This window comes from Dendropsophus ebraccatus, chromosome 11 (assembly GCF_027789765.1).
Source record: "Dendropsophus ebraccatus isolate aDenEbr1 chromosome 11, aDenEbr1.pat, whole genome shotgun sequence".
NCBI lineage: Eukaryota > Metazoa > Chordata > Amphibia > Anura > Hylidae > Dendropsophus > Dendropsophus ebraccatus.
Window position 1 is genome coordinate 88687769 of NC_091464.1, and position 12509 is coordinate 88700277.

At 45.0% G+C, this 12509-nt stretch overlaps 1 protein-coding gene across 1 annotated transcript in view; it reads right to left on the reverse strand.

The window, feature by feature from the left end:
* The window catches only part of LOC138767433 (zinc finger protein 658B-like), a 46047-nt gene that overhangs the window by 19377 nt on the left and 14161 nt on the right, over positions 1 to 12509 (reverse strand). The window contains exons 3-4 of the mRNA XM_069944936.1: positions 10292 to 11130; positions 4247 to 4256 (exon numbers count right to left, since the gene is read on the reverse strand). Coding sequence (XP_069801037.1) covers positions 4247 to 4256; positions 10292 to 11130 — 849 coding nt within the window. The remainder of the gene's footprint in view (positions 1 to 4246; positions 4257 to 10291; positions 11131 to 12509) is intronic.

Genomic DNA, 12509 nt, shown 5'->3' on the forward strand with positions numbered 1-12509 from the left:
TGAAGTGAACAGGGCCCACGCCGACCCAAGCACGGATATGTGGTTAGTCGATTTTAAGGTTTTGTGGATATCTCTGCCTTGGAGGCATGAAACGTGACGTGAATAAGGGCCCTTTTACATGTGACGATTCTTGCCCACGGGCCCCCGATGGCGAGAGATTTTGAACGATCAGAGGAGGATCAGGCAATCACCCCATCCTCAGTTGATCACTGCTAGGGGCTGATTATCAGTGCAGGAGCATTTCAAGCAATACTCCTGACCGATAGTCGGCCCATGTAAAAGGCTCTTAAGGCCTTACTTGACAAGTGTCAACATCTGTGCACAGGGAGAGATCCATCAACCAAGGCCAGGACGTGGGGACCCGCCACCAGGGAACGCCCCCATGACTAGTTACTCCATGAGGAGGAGGATACTCTGATCTTTTAAAGCAGAATTATAATGTCCGTCACTTTCAAAGGAAGCAATGTGGCACTGTGCTCTGTTTTAGTTGATCATTTATACTGCAGAACATTACACTTATCTACATACACAGGGTATAACCAAAGAGAAACTATGATGTAGCTACAAACTACCACGGATAACACCAGATCATATAGAGCAGTGCTTCCCAATTCCAGTCCTCATGGCCACCAACATTTCATGTTTTGATGATATCCCATACAAAGAATAGCTGTGATAATACTGAGTATAATTCTATCACCTGTGATAATACCGGATACCTGAGTATAATTCTATCACCTGTGATAATACCTGATGCACTAAGTACAATTCTATCACCTGTGATAATACCTGATGCACTGAGTATAATACTATCACCTGTGATAACACCTGATGCACTGAGTATAATACTATCCCCTGTGATAATACCTGATGCACTGAGTATAATTCTATCACCTGTGATAACACCTGATGCACTGAGTATAATTCTATCACCTGTGATAACACCTGATGCACTAAGTACAATTCTATCACCTGTGATAATACCTGATACCTGAGTATAATTCTATCACCTGTGATAATACCTGATACCTGAGTATAATTCTATCACCTGTGATAACACCTGATACCTGAGTATAATTCTATCACCTGTGATAACACCTGATACCTGAGTATAATTCTATCACCTGTGATAACACCTGATACCTGAGTATAATTCTATCACCTGTGATAATACCTGATGCACTGAGTATAATTCTATCACCTGTGATAATACCTGATGCACTGAGTATAATTCTATCACCTGTGATAATACCTGATACCAGAGTATAATTCTATCACCTCTGAAATACTAAGAAAATCCTCAAAATATGACCTGTTGGTGAGGCCTGAGGAATGGTATTGAGAAGCACTGGTGTACAGTATATACTGCGCTGCTGCTGGAGAAGGTTAGCAGAAGCTTCATTACATAAAGCTACAGAGGATTTACAGAAACATCAGCTTCATGTACCTGGTAATCCAGTGGGATATCTTCCTCCTCCTCTTCCTCCTCCTCCTTACACTCCTGGGGATATAGAGGACGGGGACATCTCTCTGGTGGATTTCTACTACTGGATCCATCTATAGGAAATAATCACAGGGACTGAATACATTGTATATATGTGGTGATCAGATGATGGGGGATCCAGGAGATCCATAACCCCAGTGTTTCCTCTCCTCTTACCTGGTGATGTGAGGGGCCGCTGATCCTCCACCATGACATCCTTGTACAGATCCTTGTGTCCTTCTATATACTCCCACTCCTCCATGGAGAAATAGACAGTGACATCCTGACACCTTATAGGAACCTGACACAGACAATGATACAATTATCCTCCAGACCCCTCACCCCTTGGTGTTATTGTATAATGTCCCAGCATTCCCAGCAGCATTGCTCACCTCTCTAGTCAGGAGCTCAGTCATCCTGGAGGTCAGTTCTAGGATCTTCTGCTCATGTATCAGTGAATGATGTGGAGGCTCGGTGATGGGGCTCTGGCTGCTGCTCCAGCCTCCTGACCTGACACCAGGGGGCGCCACACACTCACCAGACCCCTTCTTCACTACTGTGTAATCCTGTGTATGGAGACACTGATCACTACAGAGAGTCTAAGGGCCCTATTCCACCGGATGATTATCGTTCAGATTATCGTTAAATCGTTCGAATCTAAACGATAATTGTTCGGTGGAAATGCAGTAAACGATTAACGACCGAACGAGAAATCGTTGATCGCTTTATAAGACCTGGACCTATTTTTATCGTTGCTCGTTCGCAAATCGTTCGCATTGAATAAGACGTTGTTCAGTCGTTCGCAGTAGATATGAACGCAATAGCGAAGAAATAGCGAATAAAAAACTATCGCAATTACGATTATAAGTAACGATTATCGTTCCATGGAAATGAGTGAACGTTTTCAGGTCTTTCGCAATAGCGGTCGTTTGAGATCGTTAAACGTTAACGATTATACAAACGATAATCGTCCGGTGGAATAGGGCGTTTACAATCCTTCCCCTCCCGTCATTTACCTGCTTTATTACTAGAGATACAAGTGACGTCATGTGAGACTCTCACCTCTCCAGTTATCCAGTAGATGATCTCTAGGGTGAGGTCTAATATCCTTCCCGCCATCTGCTCTCTCTCCTTCTCCATCCTTGATGGGACATAAGAAAGATAAGGTTGGTTTTATAAACTAAATATTTAATAATCTTATTTACAATACACGTTTCTCTCTAATTGTGAAATATAAAGGACTACAGATACCAGCATACAATGGAGGGGATTGGGGAGGGGATTCCAGTACCTATAAGCTGCTGTATGTCCTGCAGGAAGTGATGTATTCTCTACGGTCTGGAGAGCAGGAGAGGTTATCTATGGACATTAGCCTCTGCTCTGGACAGTTCCTGACATGGACAGAGGTGGCAGCAGAGAGCACTGTGTCAGACTGGGGAGAATACACCACTTCCTGCAGGACATACAGTAGCTGATAAGTACAGAAAACGTGAGGTTTTTTTAATAAAAGTAAATTACAAATCTCTGGCACTTGCTGGTACTAGTTGATCTAAAAGAAAAAAAAATACTGGTAAACAACCTCTTTAAAGGGAACCAATCACGCCGAAATTGCCCCCATTGATAAGGAAACGTGCTGGTACATCACCCAGCACACTTCCCGAACATCCCCCTGTCCCCTACGTCCCCTCCTTTTTTACCCCACAATCTTACACAATCTTTGTGAAGTCGCGCGCCGTATGCTAATCAGCCCCAAGTAGTCATTGTGGGCTGAACTAGTCATGGTCCTGGGCGTAGTTATCCGGGTCCTGGGCGGCTTCCAGCGCCATAATTACGGCCAGAGGGGCTTGATTCAAAGACCTGCGCTCCGCCAACGACATCTCTGGCTTGCGTTCCACGTCGGCGGCACTTGCGTTCCATGACAGCGGCGCGCCGACGTCTTCCGCACGCGCAGTATGTCAGCGTCTTCTCCCGCGAGGCGTGCGAAAGACGTGGAACGCAAGCCAGAGATGTCGTTGGCGGAGCGCAGGTCTTTGAATCACGCCCCTCTGGGCGTGATTATGGCGCTGGAAGCCACCCAGGACCTGAATACTATGCCCAGGACCATGACCATGACTAGTACAGCCCACCATGACTACTTGGGGTTAATTAGCATACGGCGTGGGACCTCACAAATGTAAGATTGCGGGGTAATAAAGGAGGGGACGGAGGGGACAGGGGGATGTTCGGGAAGCGTGCTGGGTGATGAACCAGCAGGTTTCCTTATCAATGGGGGCAATTTCGGCGTGATTGGTTCCCTTTAAGGCTATGTTCACACAACATCCTTTTTGGCTGTTTTGCAGCCATCTTTAATTGGGGAAGTATTATGAAAACTGCGACTGCAATTATTATGTGGAGGCTGGGGCCTGACGTCAGACCCCCCCCATGATCTCTTAGGGCCCTATTACACTGAGTGATAATCAGTTGAATCATCGGCTGCCGACTGCACATCTCTACGTGTAATAGCGATGCACGTCCGATGGTTGATGATTCAACACACAGTTTACATTACCTGTCTATGTTCCCGGTCTCCTCCTCCTCTGCTTTCTCCCCGGGTCCCGCTCGCTGAAGCTTCAGAGCGGCCTGCCTGAGCTGACAGGTCGCTCAGCCAATCACTGGCTGTAGCGGTCCCGGACAGTGATTTGCTGAGCGGCCAGGCCGCCTTAAAGCTGCAGCGAGCAGACCGGGAAAGTGGACAGGTAATGTAAAATGTTTGGGAAAGGATACACGGACATCGCTAATGATGTTTGTGCAGCCCTTGCTAAACGACTATAGGCCCGGTAGCAGATCGGCCCTACAATATTACAGTATTGATCGGGTCGTCATTGGCCTCTGCAATACTACCCTTAGTTATAACCTGTGGATACTGTGGATGGGACAGAACTTGGGGAAAACCCCTTTAAATAAGAATTCTAGTAATGGTGGCATGTGATTTTTTTGGTTGATCTCCTTGAGGTCAACCATCATCCCTTTTTGCATGCACTTACTAGCTCCCACTAACCAGAAACCTACTCCACACTGATGAGGGGCAAATACCCCAAAACAGCTGTCTGTGGATGGATACCTTGCTGCAGTGGTTTCCTTAACTGGAGACATTCCTTGGCTTGGTTGTTCCTTCCCGGAGGAAGGTCTGGCTAGCTCACTACGTTAAGACCTGTAATGGTGTCTCTGGAGTGTTCTTTTGGCATGTGATTCTCGGCCACCACACTCAGGTCGCATCCTCCTAATACAGGAGCACGTTGATGATACAGAGTGACAGCGCAGGCTGTACAGGTCACACTGCCATAGGCACTAAGCCTGAATACCTGCCCCACACTATAGAGCCTTATGCAGCATACGTAAATGTATGTATGATGTCAGCATGAGCAGTAGCGGTGTACAAAGCAGGTTTTGTCTTTCTTGCTCATTACCCACCGACGTTCTCTTAGCAATTAGAAGCACCCCGTCCCTGTACACGGCCTCATGTCACACAACGGACATGTCTACTCTACATCTCACAGATTCCTGCAGCAAAGCTGGGTGACTGTGACAATGGCCGCCATTATACCCTCCAGTCACTCAGCTTTCCCACAGCTCTGAATGGAAATCAGGTAGACGCCTATAAGGCTGTGAGGAGGGATGACTGAATAATGGGGCTTCAGGAAAGCTGGGTGAGTGAGCACACCTGGCGGCCCTATTGGTTGTCACCCAGCTCCCCCAGCAGATAGAAGAGGCAGCAGATGTAGCAGGACATAGGAGGTCTCTATGGCCGCTCACTATACACAATATCCACTGCACAGACTTATTACCTGTCACCCATAGCAACCAATCCCAGCTCAGGGGTCATGTGACAGGGTAAGAAATGAAAGCTGCGCTGTGATTGGTGGCTGTGGGCAGTAAGGCCAGTGACAGAGCTGTCCCCATTGTCTCCTCCTCCTCACTGACATCTCCCACCTGTCACTGCAGTCCGGGGGCTTCTAGTAAGGATGGGAGGGGGTCCCTGTCAGCTCCTCTTCCCCCATCTGCCGCCTGCACTTCCTCTTCTCTCACCAGCAAAACATGTGGGAAGGACAGACAGGAAGCAGCGGTCCGTGCACAACACGCTCCCCCGGAAACAAGCTCCTCTCTGAATAGGGGCCTCAGGCTGCAGTCATGTGAGGGGAGGATGGAGGGGGGAGACATCTTACACGTCCCATGCTTCCCCATCTCCATAGAGAACACGGGACATTCCCTGCAGTCATGGACTCCTCTTTATTACTTCTGACTCTTCAGAGTGTGGGTAACCCTTTGCCTATGTTTCGTGTGTAAGGTTCTGTTCACACTGTGTATTTGAAAAAAAACAAAAATGACTAAAAAATTTACCATCAGTTTTCCTGCTTTTTGATGTTTTTATCTCGTTTTTTTTCTGGGATTTTCTTATTTTAGGCTATAATCACACGCTGTTCCCCCGTACAGCCATTGTTTAACTCTGGTCATTGATTCCGGCCTTAGGTAGCACTAAGCTACAGTCGATGTTTGTACAGTGTGTGTGAACATAGCCTTAGTGTCTATTACTATGGCCATTTTTAGCTCCCGCTTTTTTTTTTTCTTTACAAGTCGTGATTCTTTATCATTTGATTCCAGGATTTTTGTCGAGGAACTGGTGGAAAAACGTCAAGAGTGGCTTTTTTTTTTTGCGTCTTTTTACTTCCCTATAGAAGTCTGTGAGAGGGAAAAATGTCAATGTTTGTGGAAAAAAATGCCAAACATTCAGCTTGGGGCATTCTTGCAAAACTGGAAAAAAAAAGCATATTGTTATTGCATTTCATGTTTCCCCATTGACTCTCAAGTAACACCCGGCCGCAGTGTTTGGCTATGTCCACACAACGCCTTTTCATATCCGTTTAAAATTACGTCCGTCATTTTGAGTCTAAACTAACGGACGTTATTTAGCAGCCTGACCTCCCCTTAGTGCACTGACGGGTGTTTGTACATTATACTAGTTTGGTTACTAATTGGCCTTTGGATGCGGCTTAATTGAAATGTCCATTGAATTTAAAGGGGTACTCCAGCGTGGGGGCACTTTTGCGCTGGGACCGGGGATGAGGTGTCCGAGGGAAAAGACGCCACTCACCTCCCCGGTTCCAGCGGCAGGTCCCGCATCGCGGCGCTCCGGTTCCCGGCCGCTTCCGGGTGTCTGACGCGGGCCTGAGACGTGACATCTCAGGTTCGCTCAGCCACTCAGTGAAGGAGGCGGGATCCGTTTCAAGTCCGCTCAGATCCCGCCTCCTTCACTGAGTCACGTCAGGTCTCGGGCCGCTGGAACCGGGGAGGTGAGTGGCGTCTTTTCCCTCGGCCACCTCGGTCCCAGCGCAAAAGTGCCCCCCCGCTGGAGTACCCCTTTAATAGTTAAACGGTGACAAAAGGAAAACTGTGTGTGAACTACAAATAAAAAACGTCCACTGTTTGCAAAAGACGTCCGAAAATAATTATCATGTTCATTATTTTGACACCCGCGGCAAAAACGTCCGTTATTCAATACACTGTGCGCATTGGACGTCTGTCTTCCCATTGACTTCAATTCATTGCAGTCACTTAAATCTTGGCAAAAACTGGCGTTTTTTAAAATATGAAAATCGGCCGCCTTTTCAATATTGTTGACGTTGTGTGAACATAGCCTTTATGAGCTAAAATAACACCAATTTTTCTTTATTATTTCTTTATTCTTATTAGATAAAAAAATAAACACTAATAAAAACACTATAACAGCCCTCATAATGAAATAAAAACGAAGACGTAAAAAAAAAAACGGCACACATCATCACAAAGCATCTGAAGGCGATCCATAGAGAAGCTGTAGATACCATTTACATATTGCAAGATACAGAGATTGTACTGTATTTTCTTTCGTTCAATAGTTTTTATTAAAGTTTTTAACAAACGACAAGCTTATAGGTAAAGCATCAGATGAGTCCTGGTAACCTGGAGAATAGTGCAAAGAGACAAAACTCAACTCGCTCTTATACCTGTCATACAGTAATTCAAGATAACAACGAAACACATAGTCAGCCGGCTTGTCCTAAGCTGGCATACAGGTAAGTACAGTAAGTGTGATGGAGGATCTGAGAGCCCTGGTGTGTACATAAGGCTGAACACTCCATCTATCCCACCTTATAGAAAACTTCTCATAGGTGATGGAGCCTCTAGCCATGGTAAGTATTAGTGATAGCTTCTCCTAGTTCCAGTTGTGAGGGTACATTCCCCGTTTTCCAATGTTTCGTAACGCTCAGCCAATCAGTGGTTGTGGCAGGACAGCGCACTGGTTGCATGAGCAGGACACCAGGGAGCCACAGAAGCAGGCCGGAGCATGGACCAGTAAGTATTCACCAGGGCGCGGCGGGTTAAGGGGGGCAGGGGTTACATACTGGCAACGGGATGAAAATTCTGCTGCGAGTATGTAAACCTATTTAAGCTGGCAGTACAGGAATTGCAGTGGAATTTGCTGATGACGCAGCTAGGTCGCCCTCACATCCTGTATGGAGATTATCATCACAGAAGTCGATCGCTGTCCCCTTTGGGGCTCACAATCTATGTACTGGAGTGTGACATAAACCAAACTGCCTGGAGGAAACCCAAGCAAACTCCATGCAGGTGTTGAACTTGGTGGGATCTGAATGAAGGGGTCATGTGACCAGGCTGCACAACACTGGTTTATGGTCATGTGACCGGGAATCGCCATAAAGCTCCAGCCTTATGCGGCAGTGTGGCTTGTGGGAGCAAAGGTAGGGGATAGGAGCCATACACCTACACAGCTAGCTGGAGCCGCCGGCTCACCATGAAGCAATGTAAACTAACTAAGAGGGCTCGTATAGGCGGCCATGGAGGCAAAACATCAGGCTTAATGCTTTACTATTATTTTTGTTGACATTTTTATTGAGGATTTTCAAGTAAGAGATTGTGAACAGTGTCCAACCTCCGTGATCTCCCCCCCTGCTCTTTGGTTATGAATATAGGCATGGGTTGGGCATGTGACCTGCGACTCTGTACATTGGAAGTGCCGGAAAGAACTGAGTGCTGGCCCTCTCCGGCAGCTCCATAGAGAATGAAAGGAGCCGGGCCCGATCTAGAGATCACCAGGGGGTACGGGACCAGACTTCCTCACAATTCCTTACTATTCCTTATCCTGTGGATACGGTACAAGTTAGTTTAAGGTCCAAAAGCTCTTTAACACAGCAAAACAACCCTGCAAACAAAGGAAAAGGCAAAAACATACTTAACATAGCAAAAGAATAGGGTGATGAAAGAAAAAAAACAAAACAAAAACCAATCTGTCCAGGACAGTCATGGATGAGGATATAAAGCCCAAATACTTAACATAGCAAAACAACAGTACAAACCAAGGAAAAGACAAAAACAACGAAACCCCCAAAAATACTAAACATAGAAAAAGAATAGTGCGATGAAAGGAAAAAAAAAAAACATTTCTTTATATCTCTGAATTGCTGTTCTTATCCACTGCCCAACCAGGGCATGGACATCTCAAAAGTTTTGATCAGTTGGGGGTCTCAATGATGAGACATCCATCGATCAGTAAACATAACTGGTAGAGGAGGGCGGCTGTGCACTTTTCTCACCAGCTTGGTCCTCAGTCAGTCTACTGTAATGGGTAAGATTGAGCAGTGCTCAGGGGAGAGAAGAGCACAGCCATGCACTTCTTCCTATATCACGTGATCGGTGGGGGTCTCAGCACAGACACCTTAAAGTGACTCTGTACCCACAATCTGACCCCCCCCCCCCCCAAAACCGCTTGTACCTTCGGATAGCTGCTTTTAATCCAAGATCTGTCCTGGGGTCCGTTCGGCAGGTGATGCAGTTATTGTCCTAAAAAGCAACTTTTACACTTGCAGCCCCGTGCCCAAGGGGAGTATCTGTGCCCTAACTCTGCACCACCCCTCCGTCCCTCCTCCCCGCTTCTCCTCATCATTAGGAATGCTCCAGGAAGATTGCCTCCTATTCCCCACCTGTATCAGCCCCGGCACATGGTCTGGATCGTTAAGGACCTGTGCAATGTTCAGCATAGAGAAAATGTTTCAGTGGCACTCCTAATGATGAAGAGGGTGGAGAGGAGGGACGGAGGGGTGGTGCAAAGTTAGGGCACAGATACTTCGCTTGGGCACGGGGCTGCAAGTTTAAAAGTTGTTTTTTTTTTAGGACAATAACTGCATCACCTGCCGAACGGACCCCAGGACAGATGTTGGATTAAAAGCAGCTATCCGAAGGTACAAGTGGTTTGGGGGGTCAGATTGTGGGTACAGAGTCGTTTTAAGGGATCAGAACTTTTGAAAGGTCTTTAATAGAGATGAGCGAACCAGGTTCAGGTTCGAGTCGATCCGAACCCGATCATTCGGCATATGATTGGCTGGGGCTGCTGAACTTGGATAAAGCTCTAAGGTTGTCTGGAAAACATAGATACAATCAATGACTATATCCATGTTTTCCACATAGCCTCAGGGCTTTATCCAAGTTCAGCAGCCACCACTAATCAAATGCCGAAAGTTCGGGTTCGGATAAACTCGAACCCGAACCCGGTTTGCTCATCTTTAGTCTCTTTAACAAATTGTAACACTTTAAAGTGACTTTCTACTGTGTGAGTTCTCTGATATGAGACCACACGTACTGCCCATTACAGCTGTTTCTGATCTGTGTGGGTTCCCAGATGTTTTACAAGACTTTGTTTCTGACTAAACCCCTTCCCACATTCTGGACATGAATATGGCTTCTCACCTGTGTGAATTCTAAGATGTTTTACAAGACACGATTTCTGAATAAAACATTTCTCACATTCAGGACATGAATATGGCTTCTTCCCTGTGTGAATTCTTTGATGTTTCTCAAGGCCTGATTTATTGTTAAAACATTTCCCACATATAGCACATGAATTTGGCTTCTCTCCTGTGTGAGTTCTTAAATGATTAACAAGAGTTACCTTTTGGATAAAACATTTCCCACATTCTGAACATGAAAACGGCTTCTCTTCTGTATGAGTTTTCAGATGGTTACCAAGATGTGTTTTTCTGGTAAAACATTTTCCACATTCTGAACAAGAAAATAGTTTCTCTCCCGTGTGATCTTTCTGATGAATAACAAGACTTGATTTCAGACTAAAACATTTCCCACATTCTGAACATGAGAATGGCTTCTCCCCTGTGTGGGCTCTCTGGTGTTTAACAAGCTCCTGTTTCAGACTAAAACATTTTCCACATTCTGAACATGAATATGGCTTTTGTGAATTGTGAGTTTTGATATGGTCCGCAAGGCTTGATTTCAGAGTATAACATTTCCCACATACTTTGCATGAAAATGGCTTTTCTCCTGTGTGAGTTCTCAAATGTTCCACAAAACGTGTTTTCTGACTAAAACACTTCACGCATTCAGGACATGAAAATGGTTTCTCCCCTGTGTGAATTTTCTGATGTTTAAGAAGATGTCCTTTCATACTAAAAGATTTCCCACATTCTGTACATGAGTATGGTTTCTCTCCTGTGTGAATTCTCAGATGATGTACAAGACTTGATTTATGGCTAAAACATTTCGCACATTCTGAACATGAATATGGTTTCTCTCCTGTGTGAACTCGCTGATGTTCCACAAGACTTGATTCATATTTAAAACATTTCCCACATTCTGAACATTCCAAAGGTCTTTTACCTATATCAGTTCTTGTGTATGTGGAAAGATGATATTTATCTTCAAAATGTTTCTCACGTTCAGAACCGGCAGAAGGATCACCCAGTCCAGTTGTATTTTTGTCAATCTGTGATTTATTCTCTTCTGCATAATAGGGAGATGAAAGGAGTTTTCCGTGAGGCCCTTTAATCCAGTCTTTACCTGAGGGGATAAAAAAGTGTGTGCAAAAGAATCTCTATACTGACCAAGACACGTATCAAAAGTCAACAAGTCAAGATAAGAAGTTTCATTTTTTTTCCTAGTTACACACAAAAATAAATTGATTGAAGAAGTATTCTAGCCCCTGTGTAAAAAAAATTATATGCTGCAAGTGCAATAGAAAAAAAAAACATACTTACCTAGCCCCGGTCCCTCATAGCTTCCATTCAGCTTTGATCCGTCCCCCGATCTCTTCTCTTCTTTCTGCTTCCAGGACAAGAGCTCGGAAACAGGAACTTCCCCCTCAGCCAATCAATGATTGGCTGAGACAGAGGACTGAACAGGAGCTGCCGGGTTGCAGCGATGGACCAGGCCTAGGTAAGTATGTTTTTTGTTTTTTTAAATTTTTCAACCACCACCTCACTTCCTGTAAGAACATGCAGTCAATCATTAAAAGCACACAGAACCCAAATTATTTAGATGTATTGCTAATTAATTAGGCCCCATCATGGATTTCAGGAAAGGTGTCAGGTTCTCCTCAGCAAATTCAATAGCTGCTACAAGGTGATGGTTTACAGTCCCCAAGTACTTGGATGATTCCACTTTCAAGTATTAAAGGGGTAGTTCACAAAAAAAAATGTACGTTTTGAATTTACGTCTATTAAAAAATCTCAAGTCTTCCAATACTTATCAGCTGCTTAATGTCCTGCAGGAAGTGGTATTCTTTCCAGCCTGGAGAGCAGAAGGGGGTTTTCTATGGGGATTCACTACTGCTATGGACAGAGATGGCAGCAGAGAGCACTCTGTCACTGGAGAGAATACACCACTTCCTGCAGGACATACAGCAGCTGATAAGTACTGGAAGACGAGATTATTTTAATAGAAGTAAATTACAAATCTCTGGCCCTTTCTGGCACCAGTTGACTTAAAACAAAAACAATTTAGTCTGCCCCTTTTAGAATAAAGTATTTTCAAGACAGACATCTAGAAAATAAGCAATACCTGGCAACTGTTCAGATATATAGATGTCACATAGATCTGGCTTAAAGGGGACTAGTCATCCCTCCTGACCTGTCTGCTTTAGCAAATACATGAAATGGCCATGAAATAACAATTCTGGATCACCTATATTTATATGTTTGCGATG